This window comes from Leucopleurus acutus, assembly GCF_964270905.1.
Source record: "Leucopleurus acutus genome assembly, chromosome: 15".
Classification (NCBI taxonomy): Eukaryota; Metazoa; Chordata; class Mammalia; order Artiodactyla; family Delphinidae; genus Leucopleurus; species Leucopleurus acutus.
Window position 1 is genome coordinate 60608781 of NC_139157.1, and position 23463 is coordinate 60632243.

Genomic DNA, 23463 nt, shown 5'->3' on the forward strand with positions numbered 1-23463 from the left:
GTCACAACAGTGAGAGGCCCGCGTACCGAAAAAAAAAAAAAAAAAAAAAAAGAAACCTGGTGTGTCTGGTTTTTCTTTACTGATTCTAGAAGTTCTCTATGAATTCCAGATATGAGTTCTTTATAATTATCTTCTCCCTGTTTGTGGCTTGCCTTTTCACTCTCCGTGATGATTTTTTTGATGACCAGAGGTGTTAATTTTAATGAAATATTATTTAACCATATTTTCCTTGAGGGTAATATCTTTTGTGTCTATTCAAAACGTTTTGCTTACCTAAGGTCCTGATATTCTCCAACATTATCTTCTAGATCTTTCGTATTTAGGCCTAAGATTCCATCTGAAATTGATTTATGCCTGTGGTGCAAGGTAGGACTCAACGCTTCTTTCTTTCTTTATGGATTTCTAATTGATTCAGCACCATTTATTGAAACACTCTTCCTTCCCCCAGTGACACCTTTGTTGTAAGTCAGGTAACAGTATATATATGGGTCTGTTTCTGGACTACATATTCTCCTCAGGTACTCTTTTTAATGGCAGACACAGTGGAAAGTTTCAGGGGCCTGTTACACTTATGCAATAAACTGTGATGTTGACAAATAGTAAATAATCGAATCAAAGCCACATTCTTCTTTGAGCAAAACCCTTGTGTCATTATTCTGGTTCTCCCATGTGTTCTAGGAATATGGAGTTAATTTCCAAAGAGAGCCTAGGACATTTCAAAAATTTCTTATATGAGGAGAATCAGTAAATAAATTAGCATTTATTGAATGCTAATTTATGGGTTATAATGGGTTGAATGACACAGTCCTTGTTTTGTTTCGTTTTTTTCACTTCTAACTGTTCCTCTGTGGTCAAAAAATGACCACAAGGTAGCATTTTATAAATAGTGGACGGTGTCTGGAAATTCATTTCTGCATATTTTCATGATTAGTTTCCTTCTGTCTTCTCTTTGCACCAGAAATAACATTAAAAATACACATTGGAATTTCTGCATCCATCAATAGGTAATAGCTCCATTCTTTCCAGGTCCGCTTGGATGTAGCACAACAAACAAGAAAGGACATCTTGGAAAAGTGGGAAGAAGGCAGGCTGCCTAGGGCCCTTGGGACTTGAGAAACAATACAGCAATGAGTTCCGTGAGTGTCCTTATTGCCTCTCATATATCCTGGACAGGCTGCTGCAACCTGGGAAAAGACAGAAAAATAAAAAAGCCTGCTTCCCTTAGCCAAAGGATGGGGAAAAGAATGGTTGTACAACAGGAACGCCTTTGGTCAAAAACCTCCTTGCTCCTATCTTTTTGTAGACATAGCCAAGCTTATTCTAAAATCTAGATGGAAAAGCACAGGCCCTAAAATAGTTAAAAACAGTCTTGAAAAAGAAGTGGGAGGAATCACTCTACTCAGTACTTTATAGTTATATTATCAAGATAGTTTGATATTTGTGGAAGAATGAACATATAGAACAGTGGAACAGAATAGAACCCAGAAATATATCCACAAAATATGCTCAACTGATTTTTGACAAAGGTGCAAAAGCAATTCAGTGGAGGGAAAGATAGGCTTTTCAATAAATGGTGCTGGAGCCATTGGACATACATAGACAAAAAATGAACCTCACCTTAAACCTCATGCCTTATATAAAAATGAATTCAAATGGACCATGGACTTGAATATAAAATATAAAACAATAAACCTTCAGGATCTCGGGCTAGGGAAAGGTTTCTTAAACTTGACACCAAAATCACCATCCATAAAAAGAAAAACTGATAAATTGGACCACATCAAAATTAAAAATTTCCGCTTTGGACAAGACTATTAAGAGGATGACCAGACAAGCTATAGATTAGAAGAAACGAGCTGCAAACTACATATCCCATAAGACAGTATGTAGATATATAAAGAACTCTCAAAACGGTAATAAAGAAATTCAGTTAGAAAGTGGGCAAAAGATATGAAGAGACATTTCACTGGAGATGATATGCAAATGGTAAATAAGCCCATGAAAAGATGTCAGCATCATTAGTCATTAGGGAAATGCAAACTAAAACTACAGTGAGATATTATTACACATCTACTAGAATGGCTAAAATAAAAAACAGTGACAACACTAAATGCTAGTGAGGATGCAGAGAAATTGGATCACAAATACATTGTTGGTGGAAATATAAAATGGTACAGCCACTTTGAAAAACTGCTTAGCAGTTTCTTATAAAATTAAACATACAACTACCATATGACCCAGTAATTATACTCTTGGGTGTTTATGCCAGAGAAATGAAAACTTATGTCCACATAAAAACCTGCATTACAAATATTCATAGAAACTTTATATGTTATATGCAAAATCTGGAAACAACCCACATATCTGTCAGCGGATGAGTGGTTAAACAGACTTGGAGATTGATGGGATACCACTCAGCAAGAAATAGGAGCAAACTATTGATGTATGAAATGACTTGGATGAATCTACAGAGAATTATGCTGAGTGAAAAAAGCCATTCCACAAAGATGACATACTGTATGATCCTATTCATGTAACATCCTTGAAATTGTGTCTTTATAGACATGGAGAGTAGATTACTGGTTGCCAGGGGCAGGGACAGCAGTGGGAGTGTGGGAGGGAGAGGGCGTGACTATAAAAGTCAACAAGAGGGATCCTTCTGATGGAACTGTTCTGTGTCTTGACTGTGTCACTTTCAATATCTTGTTTGTGATATTGTAAGAAACTCAGGGCAACTGGTTAAATGGGATCGCTGCGTTATTTCTTACAATTGCATGTGAATCTACAATTATTTCAAAATAAAAAAGTTTAATTAAAAAGATACGTGTTACTTGGTTTAGAGTTGGGTTAAGATTCTAATATAAATATCGATGTGATTCTAAATGCTGGAGAGGGTATTTTTTATTGGAGCAAAAAATTCCATAATTGATTTAAAGATTTATATGTTCACTGTAAATTTTTGATATTTGTAAAGAATCAATTCATATAAAAACATGAATTAGAGGCTGTTTGCATTTCCGCAGTGTTTACCTCACGTAGAAACTAGTGAGGACATGAACAAATCGATGAGAAAGTATTTTTTTCCCTCATTCTTTCCTTTAAATTTCTCCAGTTTAAATTTAAGTTTCTTTTAAATATTTAGTTTATATATTTAAGCACTTCAGAAATACAGTATGGAGCATAGGACAGAATTTAGTTTTTATGGATTTTGGAAAACATGTTGAAGCACCTAACATTTTAGGAACTGGTAACTACTGTTATATGTTTCTACAAGTCCAGGCCAGTGCAGAGTTGAGCTTGTTTAACCTCACTTGAAAGCTCAGCAGCCCCTGGACAAAGCCCTGTTCCCAGAGCACAGATGTGGACAGTTTCACATCCTCACGGCTCCATCCTTACTGGTAGACTATCAGTAATGAGTGTGCTTCCTGATTCACTGGTAAGTTGAAGGCCAGGCATACTCTCTCCACTTTTCCTTAAGTTAGAACAGTATTAAATGTGTAAGTAGAGCTACAGAGGTTAGGCAACTGAAAGCAACCTAGCCAGCAACTCCCAAACCAGCACTTCTGTTTAATGCATTTGGGAATCACCTCAGGATCTTTTCAAAATGCAGATTCTGATTCCATAGCTCTGGAGCCTGATATTACACATTTCTAACGAGCTCCCAGGGGATGCGATAATAGTGCAGATTTGCTACTTTTTCATTTGACATTCCAAAGGCAATAAGATAGCAACTGGCTTATATTAAAGGCTTATCTTTTCACTCAAAGAATACGAGTGGAATGATAGGAGATAGAAGATGACACAGGAGAAGAAGGAGGAAAGAGGAGCAGATAGCCAGGGCCATGGAGAAGGCCTTCCGAGAGCATCAGCAGCAGCCTGCCCTGCAGGAGGTAGAAGCACTGGTGAGGATGGAGGCTGGAGACACTTACAGCAAGAAGAGCCATCAAAAGCAGATGTGGAAATAGCTCTGCTGGGGGGGGGGGTGGAGTCAGGGGCAGAACAGCTTTTGCTCTTCTCTGCTTTGGCTGAAAGCACAGGCATTGGGAACCTCCTTGAAATGTGTGCCCTGGTGTGGGCTTCACATACAGTTGGTTCCGTCACCCCCAGGGATAGCCATGTGTCACGCTAAGGAAAGCCACCACTCAGAACCCGTCTTTCTGCAGTCTTTTGCGAACTCTCAAGATGTACGGTAGCATACCAGCCATGAAACTGAGCCCTGTGTCCTGCACAGCTGTATCTTTAATGACATCCCAACATAACTAGAGAGGCTGGGGAAGTGAATAGTGTTCGTCAAAATATGTCTGTCATCAAGGTGGAGAAGCTCATTCACTCACCTTAGTGGTAGCTGGGCCACTCAGCTATAATGAATAATTCTTATAGACTACGGTTTTACTATATTAGAATTTCAGTGAGGCATGGCTTTATGCTTTCTTTCAGATATATTGAAAATATTCTTCAGGATTCAAGTTAATTATTTTCTCATAAAAATAATAAAAAGACATTAAAAAGTAGAAAGAAAAGGAAAAGCCCACAATCCTACCACCATTAACATATTACTTTCAGCATTTGAATGATTATTTCTTTTGAGGCTGTGTGTGTGTGTGTGTGTGTGTGTGTGTAAGACAGTTATAAGTATATAAAAATGCAATGTTGCATCCTGCGTTTTTATGATTTTACATTATAAGCATTTCTCCATGTTTCTACAGTCTTAAGTAACACTTAAAGTGTCTGAATCATGTCTTACTGAGTTAACTAGGCCTCTAAATATTGGTCATTTAGGTTGAAAGAGTCTTAAAGAGCTGTCAGCATTTGGAGTACATGTGTGGGAATGGGAACTAGAAGCAGATGATTAGGAAAAGGAAATGTTCTTTCTTCTGGGTAGCTTTTTTTCCCTCTAAGTTTAAAATTCTCTCTAAATCCTGAAGTGTGAGGCAGTTCTGTTACTTTATTACAAGGATTCACAGAGGTGGGTATTTTACTTGGTGGGTAGTTATATGTAACAGAATGTATTTAATCCAAGAGACTCCCAGATTACTTTTTTTTTTAATTTTTGAAAAATTTAAAAATTTTTTATTTTTATTTTTTTATACATCTTTATTGGAGTATAATGGCTTCACAGGGCTGTGTTAGTTTCTGTTGTACAACAAAGTGAATCAGCCATATGCATACATATATCCCCATTACTTCTTAAAAATCAGTCTTCCTCACCATCTGGCCTTAGTGAAAGACCTAATAAAAACTTCCTACCAGATGCCTTGCTCCTGGGGAGAGAATGTCACTGTAACACAGCGGTAACTTGGGGTGGTGGTGTGCAGAGAGTGCACTTGGAGCACAGAGACAAGGTGCTTAGTCCAATTTGCAGCCTTAAAAAAGGTACCTGGAGGGAATTCCCTGGCGGTCCAGTGGTTGGGACTCCATGCTTTCACTGCCAGGGCCCCGGGTTCAATCCCTCGTTGTGGAACTAAGATCCTGTAACTCTCTGGCTCTTTACTTAGAGAACAGAAAACTGCCCTGAGGGTCAGATCCCACTGGGTACTTGACTTTGTCTATTCCCTGTATTACTATACTAATCTCTGTAGCTTGCTTCCCAAAGAGACAAGTAGATCAAATGTTTTAGTAAAGAAGTATAAAGGCAATGCTGTAGAATAAACACTTTTTTTAAGGGTTTCACAAACAGAGAATAAAAGGAGACACTGGGTTATAAATATGATGAAAGAATTTAAAAAATTAATGACTCACTAGCTTTTTATGGAGTGTATACTATATACCAGGCTCTTAACTGGGTTTAATGACACAGTGCTGAGCAAAAAGTATGTCACATCTCTGCCTTCCTAGAGTCTGTTCTCCAATTGGGGCAGGGGCGGGGCAGGCCTGTGCACAGGTATGGATCTAGGGATGCCGTGGATAACTGTAAAGTGACTGCCAATGGAGTCTTATCACAGAGAAATACATGTAGAAATGAGACAATAGGACAGAAGTGGAGGGTTGGCTAGGTTTTGGCCAGAGAAGATTTCCACAGTAATAGAAGAGAAAGACTTCACAAAGCAAATGGGGAATGGGGATGGGTGAATAGTTAGCAGGAGGCTGTTACCCATTTAGCAAATGTTTACTGGACGTGGACCATGCGGCAGGCACAGTCATAGGTGTTGGGAATCAGTTGTGAATAACCCAGGAAAAAATTACTGCCTCATAAGACTTGTTGGTAGTTTGGACCAGAGTGATGGCAGAGAGGTTCAAGAGAAGTGGCCTGAAAGGCAAAACATTTAGGAGTTAAAATGGACAGTTCTTGGGGGAAGGAATGAATTATAGCTGAGGGAGGAAGCTGTCAAGGTGACTCTTAGGTTTCTGGCTTGTATAACCAGATGGGTGGCAGCCCAGTCAGTGAACATGGGAACTCTGGTGTGGGGTCACTTAGAAGGGGGAGAGACCACCCCCCTAAGTTTAATTTGGACATTTAAGGTTTGAGGTGGCTTTGAGATATCCAAGTGCAGATGTGAAGTGAACAGCTGGGTATGTGAGCCTGGAACTTAGAAGTAAGGTTTGGGCCGTTGGAACATATTTGTCAGGTGTCTGCATTCAGGCAGTAATTGAAGGAGTGGGTAGGGAGGAGATTACATATGGCATGAGAAGAAAAGAACCAAGCTTAAATCTTCTTTTTTTCTTTTTTATGTTTCTCAAAATCAGACTAAATTATATTGCTTTTAATTAGCATGTGGATTTCAATCTGAGTACCCATATACTCCCTTAGGTATAAAAAACAAAACAGAACAAAACTTGTCTTCACCCTTTGCTCTATGCAAGTAGTTTATAGGCAAAAAAAAGAGATATTCAAGTTTTAACACAGCAGTTATAGTTGTAGGCAAAGCTGTGATAAAAGATTCCAGGTCCATTACCTAATAAGACTTGGTATTTCCTTGAATTTATAATCAAACACCACTGTGAGAAACATCAATGGCAGGTTAAATAATGTGTCTGAATTATTCAAAAAGGCTGATGAAATTAAATTGGCCTGCATTTTCCCCAATAATAGTTTCAAGGCAGGTAAAGATTTCTCAGCACAACAACGACCTAATGAATGTGAGCCAAAGACTAAGAATTAGAAATAGGAGACAAAAGGAGACGAGCAAAACCCATCACCCACGGGGCTCATCATTTCTGTTGGTTTTTGTATTCCTAGAAAGCTTCCAGAAGGTTAATCCTCTATTAGCCACTTAAAAAATACATTTTCCTAGTTTTTAATTGTAATTAATTTACTTTTCTATTAAATGCTGATCTTTCTTGCCACTTGAGTTTCAGTTTTGTCATCAGAAGTCGCTTAGACTATTTTCCTCTGAAACAAAGCCCTTGCTGATATTTAGTTTAATTTCTCCTTGGTGATTGTGGGGGAAAGTAACATGAATGCAAATAAATCCTCATGCTTAATAATCTAATTTTTAAAATGTCCATGGAAGAACTAAATGTTCCTTTGAACATTCTTGAGAAAAATGCTTCTTTTTTTGTGGTGAGTATTCTGGTTGGAATTAGAAATATATTAGGAATGGAACAGTGTTATAAATAGAACATTGCTATGATTCATACTTAAAATGTGCGCATAGCATTTTTTTCCCTTTAGCTTTATTGCATATAGGTTTTAAGTTAGATATACCTTGAAAATAAGTGAAATTTTGATGCAATGATGATTTTCTCTTTATAAAAATGACTTCAAATAAGTCTTCCCCTACCCCATCCACTCTACTTGATTGTTAAATATTTTCCTCTGGTTAGTTTGTTCAGAGCTTCCTTTTACTCTGTCTACAGATAAAACAAAAAATAATAATTCAACCCAAAAAAGTAGACATTGCTATAGTGATATAAATTTATTTGTAGACTGTTTTTCTAAATTTTAAAGCAGAATGCCCAATAAAGATGATTGCTTTTTTTTTTTTTTTGCGGTACGCGGGCCTCTCACTGTTGTGGCCTCTCCTGTTGCGGGGCACAGCCTCCGGACGCGCAGGCTCAGCGGCCATGGCTCACGGGCCCAGCCACTCCGCGGCATGTGGGATCTTCCTGGACTGGGGCACGAACCCGTGTCCCCTGCATCGGCAGGCGGACTCTCAACCACTGCGCCACCAGGGGAGCCCAAGATGACTGCTTTTGTAAAAATGAAATCAAGTTGAAGTTTGGGCTACTTCTGAGGTGAAATGCCTGGTTCTTTATTTCTGGCTCCCCGTAGAGAACTCAAGAGTAGACTGAGTATATTTGCATCCATCCTGGTATGTTCTTTGTCTACCATTCCCCTTTTCTAGTTAGAATCTCTAGACAAGTTATTAAGGGCCTACTATAGGTAAAGAAGATGGATTTATGTGTGATGCATGGTCTCTTTCCTCTCTTAGTGTTAATTTTCTTTCTTTCCTGAATGAGAGGAAAGATACGGGTGAAGGGAGGAATCCTTTGAGACCAAGTGAAATTTTTGTCTGAGAGTGTGGTGAGTATCAGAGAAGGACAGTGGTGTGATGCCTTTCCTCCTCCAGCATTGCCTGTGGCCCAGAGTGGGAGAGAGATGCTCAGTAACCCAGGATACAAGTGCTTCTTCTCTTAGGCATTTTCCTTTCCTTTAGATTTTTACTTTGCTCAAGACAAAAGTAGACAGTTTTGAGTAAGGCCAATATTTCAAATTCTTACCTGTTTTTATTTTACTGTGCCAGTTATGAATTTGCTAGAACACTTCGGTTGTCTTATCAGTCCTCTGCTGGTCTTTACTAGAGACCAAATATGTGTATACTTCACTCCTTAAGGGACAGAAGAGTTCTAGAACAGCAGCAGTTGTTTTAATTTCTCGACCTTCCCAGCAGCCTGGGCTCAGTGGACTCAAGGTCACCCTTTAGAGTGTGTACAGGGAGCTAGGACCCGGGGAGGTGGGAGGTGTCTGCTGGGAGCCCTGAGAAGTCTGAACCCAGGGCCTTCACTGGGCCCAGTTTGTCAAGAAGATCCACAAACTAGATGGCTTGCTTCTCTTCTCCATGGTTAAAGGGTGCTCTAAATGGTTATTGCATTTTAAGCATCACTAGAGTACACAGCTTTGTGTTAGGGCTGATAGGTTATAAAGAAGATAGTCTGCATCTTGCGTCCTGTTTCATATAGGAAACAGTGAGGAAAGTTCCACAGAATAATAAAGGTCAGTATTGGTTTAATGTGAAAAAAACTTTTAAAAAGCCAGAAGTAAAGAAGGAAAATATATTGCACCCTTATTTTCACACTAGAGAGGAAATCCTTTTTGTTAGTTTGATGTATGTTCTTCTGTCTATTGGTCTGCTTAAACATATACATTTACATGTACATACACACATGTACACGCATCTACACACACAACTGGGAATATGTTGTATGTCATTCTGCAAGTTGATTTGTTCACTCAGTGTTTGTGAACATTCTCTGGTGTCACTATTATGGATTAGCTTGTTGTTTGTGATAGATTGTGTGTACTATAATTCATTTAACTACTATTTTATTGATGATCATTTAGAAAGGGTCTAGTTTTTCACTCTTAAATAATCCTGCAATAAATATCCTTATCTTCATGTTTCTGCTTTTACTTCTATAATGTGGAATTCCAGACAGTGTTTAAATTGTGTATTTTTGATTGAAAAATACTTCCTGTTTACCCTCCAAAAAGCTGAACAAGTTTATACTCCCACAAAGGTGTACAATAAAGATATGACTTGCACAAAATAGTTGAAGTGCTGTAGAAAGATCCTGGTTATAATATGTTGTATTTTGATGGCACTTTGTATTTTATAATCCTCTTGCAACCTATCTTATTTAATTCCCACAACCACTGGGTGGAATGGTTTTATGTCTGCCTTTATAGGGATTGCGTTGAATCTGTGGCTAGCTTTGGGTAGTATGGATATTTTAATAGCACTCTTCCATCCATGAACTCAGGATATCTTTCCATTTATCTGTGTCTTCTTAACAGTTTCTTTCATCAAAATCTTATGGTGTTTATTGTACAAATCTTTCACCTCCTTGGTTAAAGTTGTTGCTATTGTAAATGAGATTGCTTTCTCAGTTTCTCTTGCAGGTAGTTTGTTGTTAGTGTATGGAAACACAACTGATTTTGTGTGTTGATTTTGTATCCTGAAACTTTACTGAGTTTATTTATTAGTTCTAATAGGATATTCTCTAAGATCATGTCATCTGCAAAAAGCAATGATTTTACTTCTTTCTTTCCAATTTGGATGCCTTTTATTTTTTTTCTTGTCTATTTGATGTGGCTAGGACTTTCTAGTACTATGTTGAATAAAGTAGTAAGAGTGGGCATCCTTGTCTTGTTCCTGATCTTAGAAGGAAGGCTTTTCACTTTTGAGTATAATATTAGCTGTGGGTTTGTCATATATGCCCTTTATTATGTTGAGGTACATTCCTTATATACCTAATTTATTTTGAGTTTTTAATCATGAAAATATCTTGGAATTTTGTCAAATGCTTTTTCTGCATCTATTGAAATGATCATACGATTTTTATCCTTCATTCTGTTAATGTTTGCATATGTTGAATCATTTTTGCATCCTAGGAATCAATCCCACTTGATCGTAGTATATGATACTTTTAATGTGCTCTTGAATTCTGTTTGCTAGTATTTTGTTGAGGATTTTTGCATCTATGTTTATAAGGGATATTGGTTTATAAATTTTATTTTCTTGTAGTATCCTTGTCTGGCTTTGGTATCAGGGTAATGCTGGCCTTATAAAATGAGTTTGGAAGTATTCTTTCCTCTTCAGTATTTTGGAAGAGTTTGAGAAGGATTGATATTAATTCTTTAAATGTTTGGTAGAATTCAGCAGTGAAGCCATCTGGTCCTGGCTTTTATTTGTTGGGAGATTTTAAATTACTGATTCAATCTCCCTGCTCATTATTGGTCTGTTCAGATTTTCTATTACTTTATGATTTAGTCTTGGTAAGTTTTATGTTTCTAGGAATTTGTCCATTTCTTCTGAATTATCTAGTTTGTTGGTATTTAATTCCTTATACTTAAAATGGGGATTATGATAGTAATAATCTCAGAGTTGCTATGAAATTTTTAAAAAGCAATTTATATATATTAAAAAAGCTTAAGACATTCTTTCACACTCTACTTTCTAGAAAAACTCAGGAGGAAAGAAGTTATCCTCTTTAAGAATACAAATTCCTGCTTTGAGTACGGACTGAATATCTTGATGTGCTTCTAAGTACTTAAAAACAAAATTCTAAATGTTCTCTTTTTGCATTTCCACTGTTTTATTCCAAATGTGTAACTGAAAAGGTAGAGATTTTTAGCTTTCTGATTATTTTTCTCGGTATACATATGGGATATTCTGTGAAAGAAAGGAAGTACAGCTATTAAACATACTGATCTTATGATTGACAGTTTAATTTGATAAAATTATCCAGGATATGAGTGTATTCCAATGAGAACAAAGTGTTCCATAATGGAAGTAGTTCATGTAATCAACCTGCCACCAGATGGCTGGCGGGTGCCCCAGACAATGATGCCATATTCACTAAGTCAAGTTTTGGCCTCAGTGTTGTCAGATTAAGTACTAAGTGGCTGTAGCCAGATTCATTTTGGTGAGTGGAAATCCCATGTTGCTGAGCCGTGTACAACTTCCATCTGGACTTCCATGGCCACTTTGTTCATAATCCCTTTTGAGAAGAACAAGAGTAGAGAAAAAGGCTGCTTGACCCCTGTAGAATGCATCATCTTCTCTACCAGATTATTTACCTCCTTATCTGTGAAGTTGCTATTTGGTGAGCATGTATATGGCCAGCCAAACCATTAGCTACTGTCCATGAATGAGTGTAGATCAGTACTTCTGACATGTCTCTTTCAAAATGAACAACCAAGGTACAGTAGGCCCTCTGTATTTGCTGGTTCTGCATCTGCAGATTCAACCAATGGCCAGTCGAGAACACTTGGAAAAACATTCAGAATGTTTCAAAAAGCAAAACTTGAGTTTGCTGCACACCAGCTATTTACATAGCTTTTACATTGTATTTACAGCTATTTACATAGCATTTACATTGTATTAGGTGTTAAAAGTAATCTAGAGATGATTTAAAGTACATAGGAAAATGTGTGTGGGTTATATGCAAATACTATGCCATTTTATGTAAAGGACTTGAGCATCCTTGGATTTTGATATCGTGGGGGTACTGGAACCAATCCCCTGGGATACTGAGTAATGACTATATACCATTCAAAGCTTTGCCGTCGGGGAAGTTTTCCCTCTGCCGTGACCTTAAGAGCTCCTGAGTGGGGCTGTTGTGTTACAACTCTTCACTCTTGGGTGGCACCAATATATTGTATAGAACCATTTCTAAATCTCGCCTGAATTTTTCTTCTTTAGTTAACTGGTTGGTCATAAGGAACTCGTCTTAGTGAGGCCACAGGTGACGTTTGAAGAGAGGATCAGTGTAGCAAGAATAAGAGCTATGGGAATATGAGCCACTTGCTTATGTTAACCTAACTGTGCTCATAGGACTTGCCAGGCCTGATTTCATATACACCTCTTCTGTTTAAGGTTGAAGAGCTCTGTGCATACCCAATTTTATGGCTTTGGAAGGTCACATAACGCCGTTCACGTGAAATGCTCACGCTCTGTAGCTTTGTTCAAAATCCCAAAGGTCTCTGTTCACCTATAAAAGGACTGCCAAATGCCATACTATGTAGCAGCCCCTACCTGCCACAGACACTTAAAACACCAGTGAAGCTGTTGGGTCGTGTAGCCCAAGTGGCAAAGCAGCTGTCATGGCACTCTGGACCTGTTGCTGAGCCTTCTCTTATTAAATGTCCCACTCAAACCTGGCAGCTTTGCAAGCTACTTAATAAGTGGGTTAGAATAACATACCCAAATAAGTATATGATGCCATCAAAATCCAAAAAGCCTACTAAGTACTGTGCCTATTTTTTAGTGGTAGAAAGAGATATCTTGACCTACTTACAAGATCCCTAGAAAGTTTACAAAGATGGTAGGTCAAATTTTTGTAGTAATCTTTCCCCACCTTTGGCACACCTGTGTTTTTCCAAGTATAGAGTAGTTACTAATTACTTCTCAGTCAGCACGTAATGGAAAGCATGACATTCTACAGAATGGAGAGGCAGTCAAGGTCCCTGTGGACTAGATTATGAGTGTGCTGGAGAGCTGATAGAACCCTGAGGTAGTGTAGTAGGGTGCCAGCTGGAGCCAAACTGCTCAGGCATTCTTTGCTAGCACATATAAAGAAAAAAATAATAATTTGCCCAATCAATAGCTGTGTACCAGATGCCAGGGAGTGTGTTTATTTATTCTAGCAAGGAAATCACATCTGGTACAGCATCTGCACTCTGCAAGATCCATCTGTTTTGCCAGATAGGCAAGTCGAATGTGGATGTTTTAGGAATGATCACCTTCGTCCTTTAAGCCCTTGATGATGACCCTAATCTCTGCAGTCTCTACAGGAACAAAGTAGTCTCCGGTTTTCATAGGTAGAGGTAGTGCTAGGAGTTTCACCTGGCCTTTCTTACATTATAGCCCTAACTCCACACGTCTGGGAACCAGTGAGGGAGTCTGCCAGCTGCTGAGTGTGTCGGTACCAACTCCACATTTCAGAACTGGGAAAATAATGATGGCATGAGTTCTGGGGTGAGTGGTAGCTGGAAGTGAGCACAGACTCCATTAATCATGTGACTTCTATAAGCCCCTACTCCGCATGGTGGAACACAGTACCATTTTGGGTCTCCAGGAACGAGAGTCATTTCCGAGCCATATCCAACAATCCCACAAAGTTCTGATTATTTCCCCTTCCTCAGTGTATACCCTGGTAATTTGTTGCAGGTTTTTTGGGGAAGGCTGGAAGATTTATAGTATAAATTTATAGCTGTGTAGCAAGGTCCTTCCTCGAAGGGGCCTGGCTTTCTTGAATACAAGAGGTTCCAGATCTGTGTCCTGGCTCAAGTTTGGGAATTGATTGAGGAGTTGCATTTTTCTGTATTATAACTTTGCTGCTTATACAGATCAAGTAGCACTTGGTAGCTTTCTAACTATTTCTCTCTTAGAAACACCATGATCAAACACCAGTGATCTCTGCAGGTCAGACTATTCTGATTTCAGCTTTTGCTCGCTGCCCATTTTGATAATCATGCTCACCTCATCTTTTGTTAAGTACTGTCACTGAGTCCCTGCCACTCTGAGATACTATCATCCCCATTCAATTTAGGAACCCATTTCTTGGATGACAACATTGCCCATTGTCATTCCTGGTCTTCAGAGAGTAGCTACTATAGAGCTCTTCAAGGATGCTGCTGGTCCTTTCAACCAGTGTATCTCTCAAAGACTTGGTGAAGGCAGTGCCCTCTGGGTCCTACCAAGTGATGTAGTTATAAGTGGGTGAGCAGGTTGTACGTGATAAATCCAGTTCAGCATTCCTATCTGCTGAAGTCTTTGGATAGTTCCCTCTCCACCAAGGAGTTATGGCATCTCAGTTTCATGTAGTGTAGGTTACCTTGGGGACCAGGCTTCCGCCAACCAACTGAACATACTATTAGAGGCATTTTCAGCCGTTTGAGCTAGCACAGAGAATCCAGAATCTTGGTTTAATGTGCCCATATCAATAAACTTGATCTGATCTAACAATATATTCCTTCTAAGCTGACTCAATACCCTCAGCATCCGTTTTCATACATACTCCCTGGTTTCTGTCTATGTAAATTGGAATTATCTTGCATATCTTTTGATATAAATGATACTTCTTTCTAGGTCACAGTTTATACCTCACACTGGATTCTGCTGGGACTTGATTCTGGTCGTAGGTCTACAAGCAAGAGAGGTAGATGGAGCAGGGTCCTTAGGAAGGGCAAAAGTCCCTTGCAAGATGCTATCTTAGGTGAGGCCCTTACTGATTTTTCAGGCAAAGAGAGAGCTAACCTCATTAGGCATGGGAGGAAAGGCTATTACTATTGGTAAAGAAGACTGCAGCACAAGGTCCTAAGCCTCGGCTTCATCAAAATACCCATATATCCTCATCCCAATTTTCAGGCCCCTGCTCCTTCCCAGTCAGGCCCTACCTTTAACAGAAGAGACTCTGTAAGGTTGGGAATTCAATTTGCATTGTAACATTGCCACCCATAGGATTAGACTTTGATTTAGTTTTCAGAAATTCCATTTCTGGGGCAATAGGAGATAAAAGTTTTCTTTCACTGTTGTTGAAGAAGCTTTCTGGATCTTCATCTAATCCTTGAGCTTGGAATTTAAAGTTCTCAATTTAAGTTTTTCTCTCCTCCAGAAATTCAAATTCCAGGCTCCACCCCAGACCACAGACTTAGAGACTCAGGGGGTGGGGCTCAGGAGTCTGTAGTTTAACAGATGCTCCAGGTGATTCTTATATACCCTCAACTTTGAGAACCACTGATGTAGAACAACACCTTCAAAAGTCTCAGAGAAAATTATTTTCAGCTGAGAATTCTAAACTGAGACAATTAGTATGAACAAATAAAGACTTATTCAAACATACAGGACTCAAAATTTACCTCCCTTGTGTCTTCCTTCAAAAGCAATTGGTTCCTGGAAAAGAAGGAATTGAACAGAAAGGAAGCAGTGAAGTGGAAGACAAAGGACCTAGGAAATATGGAAGCCAAGAGCCCAAGGCAGAAAGGAGGATTTCCAAGATGGTAGTAAAGAGATGTTTCTGGCTGGCATCTTTGTAACAGAGAGAAGTGTATCACTTCAGGGAGGGACATGAGGCCAAAAGAATGACTCCAAGATAAAAATGTAGTTGATAAATCTGACCTTCCAAAGTATAATACTTCTAGGTATAAAAATCTCTCAGGTGGGGCTTCCCTGGTGGCACAGTGGTTGAGAGTCCGCCTGCTGATGCAAGGGACACGGGTTCATGCCCCGGTCCGGGAAGATCCCACATGTCGCGGAGCGGCTGGGCCTGTGAGCCATGGCTGCTGGGCCTGTGCGTCCGGAACCTGTGCTCCGCAGCGGGAGAGGCCACAGCAGTGAGAGGCCCGTGTACCGCAAAAAAAAAAATCTCTCAGGTGGAGCAGGTAAAAAAATATTGATAGTTATTTTTAAAAACTGAAAATAAAAAGTAAATTATTTATTCTAGGAAATCCAAAATTTATACAAGAAAGAAAACATTATTTTAGCTTATCAGTAAATATACTATTAGCCTAAATACATTAATAGAAACACTAACTTCTGTAATTCAAAATTTTCAAATGAAGATTTTGGTAGTATGAAGGGATGAGAAGTAAGTTAGGAGGTGCTGTGGCAGCTAAACCCTTATCCTAATAGGAAGTCAGGACATAATATACAATATTGATAAGTCAAATCAAAAAGCAATTTCTTCATATTATTTAGATATATAAAGAATAAGTACTTTTGATAAAAACCTTTAAAATAATTAAAAATGACTGCCTCTAAGAACAAGTGGAATGGTGAAGGGTAGTACAGGATTTGACTGTCATTGAAAAACTCTTGATAATTTTTTAAGCAAAATTATGTACATATAATGTATAAATAAATATTAAAATGAGTAAAGAAGAAATTCTCTGATCTGACAAAGCATAATGCAAATAAATATAATTTACCATATATGCATTGGCTGTGTGCAAAGCATAGTAGTCATAGGGGACAGTGAGATTTATAAAATCAGTCTCTGCCTTTTAGGAGCATATACTTTTTTCAGAGAATTGAAACAAATATCTAAAGCACTGGAATTGCAGATAAGACTAAAGGACGAAGACCAGGGGAATTCTACAACCTCCACTGCCCATTCCAGCCTGTGAAGCCCCAGTAATTGTGAAATTCTGGCGTACCCCAAACATAAAACACTTCCTTGTGTCATTAATCTGATTGCCCCAGTGTTGTTTCTGTAGATGCTATAAGACAAGAGAAAGAATCATAAATTCAATCACTTCTGCCATACATGAGTTTTACGTGTGTACATACATGTGAGGTGTGTGTATATATATGTATGTGTGTATGAATATATACACATATATATAAACCTTCGCATACAATTTTAATTTTTTCTTAGAATATGTAACGAGAGTTTCTGACAAATGGCAAATAAAGACTAGCCTAGATTAAACATTAGGACTGTTAAGCAAGTATTACTGACCTGAGCTAATTTTCTACTGTTCTTATGTTGCTACTGTCCCATTTCCTGTGGAAGTACAAATTTTAAGTATAAAGCTTTTATTTAGTCTTCTGTGAAATTCAAAGAAACTGCAGGTCACAATGGTATTTGATGAGAATACCTAAGAGGAAAAAATCTTTCAACATAGTTACAATGAGTATTCAAAAGCTCTGCTTTGGTTATTACACTTTGCAGTGAGAAAAGAAAGCCCAGAGAATATTTCTATTCTGGTAGCCAGGAGTACAGTGAATGAAGAGCATGTACAGATACCAGGGCAAAGGCATTATTAACTTCATGTATGTTACGTTCCCCGTTATTAGAAATTCCAGTTCTTTTCCTTAATGTTTAACTACAACATTGCTTTTGTTTAATCCTTTTATAGATTCTTTATATATTTGGGAAATTTACCATTTCTATTTAATGAGCACTGAAAAACTGATTGGAAGCTCTGTGTGTGTGGGTTGGCCTTGATAGTGGGTGGGCTTCAGTATCCAGGATAACTGGGCACCAAGCTGGCATGTTTCTTGGGACACCATCAAGTGTTAGTATCTAGAATTTTTTCCTCTAGGGCTTTTTAAGTTACTGGAAAAGACGAGTCCTTCAGTCCTGCACGGTAGCATATGCCTGGCTGCTGGCTGTCTGGGAACAGGGTGGAGATGGGGGCTAGGTTCTCATACTGAATGTGCAGACATTCATCCAGTCCTGCTGTGTTCAGCCCTGCACCAATATGCTAAAGTTTAGTGCTTATCAGGTTCAGTTGTGCCAGCGACTTGGGCTACTGGCACAGGAGTATGTGCTTTCATGTGGTTGCTGGTGGAGAAGACCCCCGAGCCTGGAGTGGGGTTCCGATGGCTCTGTGTATAGATTTTTCAATTTCCCAGTTTTCAGCCACACCTACACTTACTGTGGTAACTGGTACCTCCTAATCCAGAGCTTCTCTGGGGATCTACAGGGTGTTTCAGCTTCTTCTAAGCATATTTCTGTGTAAGTATTGAAGATAAAAAGTTCTCTGTTCTACTTTGTTCAGTTACCACACCACCATCTGCCTTTTGCTTTGAAACATTTAAAAAAATCTCTATTGATGTATCTTTCATTCATACTTCTTGTCCTTTTGAGTTGTGCATTTTATTTTTAAAAATCCCTTTACTGTCATTTCAGTGTAATTTTGAGGTGGTGGTTCGGTCCTGTTTAACCAGAATTCCAGGAACCGTTTGTTCATCACTGTCTCTCCAGTGCCTGGCTCATAGTAGGCTCTGAAATAAATATTTGATGGATGAATAATTGAGTGACTTGAGTTAGAAGTTTTTACAATGGCAGTAAAATGTTGTGACTATATATACACATGTAACAAGCTTAAAAAGCATCTTTTAAATTATGGTTTTGTTTTGGCTCCGTTCCATTTTTTGTTTTAGTTCCTCAACATGGTCGAGAAAACTAAGTGTTCTAAAGTGTGTGCTACCTTCAGGATGGATATGTTTGTTTACTTGGTCAAGCACAGTTATCACTGTTACCTTAGGCTTAATATACACATTTGCCTAAGGTACACATTTATAATTTTTCTCTAGAGATAGAATCGTATTGAGGCTGATTTATGTAGTAAGCACAGTCTTTATTCTTATTTGTATGTATATTTAGGTAGTTATAAAGAGACTTGTGGTGATTATGGTGTAAAGCTACCACTGCCCCTTTTTCCATTGGCCCTTTGTGGATAATAAAGTTTGGGAGTCACTGGATTAGTGGGGCATCTTATCCAGGTATGTTTTTCATTTCAAAGTGAACATGTGGGGATGGATAACATATAGTAGAGACAAAGAAATTAAGCTATAACAGTGAAAGTGTATAGGACAGTTAATATTTTGAACAAACAGATGAATATTCTCCTTCTTCATAAGGTTAGCCCTGGACCACAAATTGGGGATTGTAGATACGAGTATGGTAGAGAGCCCGTGATTTGGCTACAGTGCTGGATCTTGGGTCTCGTAAATGGGATGCTTCTACCCTCAATACTATAGGAAATGAATAAATGAACTTTTAGCATTTACCCCTAAGATCAGTGAGTAATTGTAAATTCAAATAATGAGAAAATTACAGCATTGTCTTAAACTACTGTGCACCTCCCCCCAATCTTAGGGATTTATTAAAGGAATCTACCCAGAAATCCAAAAACAGTTCTTTCTAATTAAAGAGGTTAAAGCTACCTCTCCAGTAAAGAAGTAAGAACCTACATAACAGAAGTGGGTTAGGAAGATAGTAGATTAAGGAAGTCCTTTACAGAGAACTCCAGGGTCACAGAAATTAAGAAGTTGGGGGTTAGGATAAGAGAAAGGTGATAAACTTTTTGGAGCAAGAAAACGAAATGTTTTCTAGAATGCATTATTCACACCTGAATATTTTCCTAGTCATCTTCTTTAGAATCCCCATCTTTATTTCTTGGTTGACATCTATCAAGTTACTGACATACAAGGCTTAGGGAGAAGAAATTGAGAAGGTAGACGTATTTGTATCAGAAAATAAAGGGTGGAAATGGGTGCATGGGAAAGAAGAGAGAATAGGAGAAGCAAAGAGAGCTTTAGAAAAGAAAGGAAGTCTTAAAAATATGACCAAGACGTTTTACAGATAATTTTTCTTCTCTTCTTGAATAACTTCTCCAGTAGTTATGTGGTGGGATTTCTGGGAAGAAACACTTACAAATAAAATAGAAAGCCAGGAAACTGTTTCAGACCCTTCACTGGAAATAACCTAGTGCTTACTTGTGAAAGTGTTAAAGCAAAAGTGTCTGATTATCATGTGTTAAATAGGATACTGATTTCAAGGTTCTTTGCCAACTAGTTTTGTGCTAATGTAAAAATGGAATATGAACCTGTACCAAAGATCTATCAAGAATACTCTCAGGAGAACCGTTATTAATAAAATCTGTATTAATAGTGACTGTGGAAAGGCTATGCTGCTCCTGGAAATTTAAAAGAAAAATTAACTGTAAAGTTATAATTTTTGCCTTTAAGGCAGTAATACATTTTCATTCTTTTCACTTTCACTTTATACATGAATGTCATGAAATTTCCATTGTGGTTGACTAAAAATGAAACAACAGAACTACAGTACTTTAGTGATGACTAGGCTAGAGACTTAAATGTTTTTAAAGGGTTAAAAAAAGCAGAAAACTGGTCCTTCATGATGAAAAGTAAGAAGTCAAATGTTATTTACAAAACTCATTCCCATTCATTTTTTTGTGTTTTGGGCTTGTTTTCAGGCAAAAGGACTCCTATGGAAGATGGAAGTCTTTGTGCGTTTTCCAGAGTGTGTTTCCAAGCCCATCAGTGAAACATGATACTGCTGCTCTGTGTTGAAATACTTGAAGAACACCTACATCTCTGCCGGCGCCTTCCATCCTGCTGAAACCATGGTATTCTCTGCAGTGTTGACTGCGTCCCATACTGGGGCATCCAACACAACATTCGTAGTTTATGAAAACACCAACATGAATATTACGGTCCCTCCACCATTCCAGCATCCCGACATGGGTTCGCTGCTTAGATACAGTTTTGAAACCATGGCTCCCACCGGGATGAGTTCCTTGACGCTGAATAGTACAGCTGTGCCCCCAACACCAGCGGTTTTAAAGAGCCTAAACTTGCCTCTCCAGATCATCCTTTCTGCTATAATGATATTTATTCTGTTTGTGTCTTTTCTTGGGAACTTGGTTGTGTGCCTCATGGTTTACCAAAAAGCTGCCATGCGCTCCGCCATTAACATCCTCCTGGCCAGCCTGGCTTTTGCAGACATGTTGCTTGCAGTTCTGAACATGCCCTTTGCCTTGGTCACCATTCTTACCACCAGATGGATCTTTGGGAAATTCTTCTGTAGGGTATCTGCCATGTTTTTCTGGTTGTTTGTGATAGAGGGAGTAGCCATCCTGCTCATCATTAGCATCGATAGGTTTCTTATTATAGTCCAGAGGCAGGATAAGCTGAATCCATATAGGGCTAAGGTTCTCATTGCAGTTTCTTGGGCAACTTCTTTTTGTGTAGCTTTTCCTTTGGCAGTAGGAAACCCTGACCTGCAGATACCTTCCCGAGCCCCGCAGTGTGTGTTTGGGTACACAACCAATCCAGGTTACCAGGCTTATGTGATTTTGATTTCTCTCATTTCTTTCTTCCTCCCCTTTCTGGTGATACTGTATTCGTTTATGGGCATACTCAATACCCTTCGGCACAATGCCTTGAGGATCCATAGCTACCCTGAAGGTATATGCCTCAGCCAGGCCAGCAAACTGGGTCTCATGAGTCTACAGAGACCCTTCCAGATGAGCATTGACATGGGCTTTAAAACACGTGCCTTCACAACCATTTTGATTCTCTTTGCTGTCTTCATTTTCTGCTGGGCCCCATTCACCACTTACAGCCTTGTGGCGACATTCAGCAAGCACTTTTACTATCAACACAACTTTTTTGAGATTAGCACCTGGCTACTCTGGCTCTGCTACCTCAAGTCTGCATTGAACCCACTGATTTACTACTGGAGGATTAAGAAATTCCATGACGCCTGCCTGGACATGATGCCTAAGTCCCTCAAGTTTTTGCCGCGGCTCCCTGGCCACACAAGGCGACGGATACGCCCCAGTGCTGTCTACGTGTGTGGGGAACATCGGACGGTGGTGTGAATATTGGAACTGCCTGACGTTTTGGGTGATGGTTGTTCTTTATCTGACTTCGAATTTTTTTCTCGTGGCTTCTCCACTTAAACTGTATTGTTTTTCATAGGGTGTGTGTGTGTGTGTGTGTGTGTGTGTGTGTGTGTGTGTGCAGTGTGAAGAAAGAATGGTGATTAGTTATAAGTCTGTTACCAAGGATACACAATAGGAAAGTGATCACACGTGTTACCTCCAGGGTTCAAGAGAAATCCTTGACTTAGGGTGGGGAGATGGTTTTCTGTTCCTTTGATTGATTTTGTTTTTCTAGTAGGAATCAGGATTGTGCTTTATTGAGCCTGCAGTTACAGTGAATTGTAGCTATTCTGTATGCTGCTAAGATGCTTTGTCGAGTTTATCAATTATTTTTTTCTGGAAGACACTGCTGCTTTTTGCCATCACATTGGAGCCAAAAACCACATACATCTCAGTAGATAAATATTTAGTTTTATTTAAAAAAATAACCCAAGGGGGTTAGTGACATTCTAAAGGTCATGAATATTTACTTTGGTGCACTTTAAGAAACAATGTACAGACTAATTCAGTCATGTTTTTCAGAATTGTTTTTATACATGACATGTTGTGCTTTAGAAAACATTGCATTATTTCTAGGAAGATAGTTTTTTAAAAATGTTTTGTCTGTATGTACAGTTTTAAAGGAGGGAATATAAAAATGAAGAACTTTCTCTAAGCACAATAGTGATTCTTTAGAGCGGTAGGGCAGAGTTGAGATAGAGCACCCTTGCGAATTTCAGTGGGATGCAGTGAGGCTGTGGCTGGTGCGGGCTGTGGCGATTCCTTTTACCCAAGGATTCTCTGAGTCCAGTGGGGAGAAGGGCATCATTTACTAGACGTCTGCCATGTGCCAGGCCCTGTGCATCATTTTATCCTCACAGCATCCTGTGAGGGAAGTATTATTTCTTCCTTTTTGCAGATGAAGAAGGCAAGTCTCAGAGAGACTAAAACCCTGCCCAAGGTTCGTGGTAGAGCTGGGATCCAAAACTCTGTCCGAGTCCTGAGACTGCATTTCTACTGTACCACAGGGACACCTCGTTCAGGTTCAGGTTTGGACGTTTCAGAGTCAAGAGGGAACTATGTGTATCCTTTCATTTTCTTTTAGACTAAAACCTTCTTTTTAAAAATAGCTTCATTTTTTGTATTACCAAAAGAAATGTGAAACCATTACAGAAAGTCTGGAAAATAGAAAAGAAAAAATAAAATCATTTATAACTACCTTTTTAGAGCGGAACTAAAAATCTTAGGTAAGTAAGGGTGTAAGGAAATAAGGCAATTTTTTGGTTTGCAAAACAAGTGACAATGACTGAGAAGTTAAATACAGCTGTATATAGGTCTTTGCCCTGTGGGTTTAGATGTTACCAGTTGTCCAGATGTGTTTCTCAATGTTCTGGGCAGAACAGCATTGTTGCCCCAGTGCTTGCCCAGAGCAGAGATGGCTATTGAAGACTGTGAATGTGCTCAGAGGTGTGTCTCCTGTAAAGAGGTGAAGATAAGCCCTGGTCTGAGCCTAGAGCAAGTTTTCATTAAGGCAGGTCTGGGGTTTCAAATTATTTTTCTCTTGATGATGTTCTGCCTCTCCCCCACCCCAGGTGCAACCAGGGCCTTTGGTGCCCTTC

At 38.9% G+C, this 23463-nt stretch overlaps 1 protein-coding gene across 1 annotated transcript; it reads left to right on the forward strand.

Moving 5' to 3' along the window:
* Positions 1 to 20518: 20518 nt before the first annotated feature.
* Positions 20519 to 21802, forward strand: GPR63 (G protein-coupled receptor 63; the record flags this gene model as incomplete). The annotated part of the gene is made up of 1 exon (XM_082855489.1): positions 20519 to 21802. The coding sequence occupies exon 1, from the start codon at positions 20543 to 20545 to the stop codon at positions 21800 to 21802; it is 1260 nt and encodes a 419-aa protein (XP_082711615.1). The 5' UTR covers positions 20519 to 20542.
* Between the last annotated feature and the right edge of the window lie 1661 nt (positions 21803 to 23463).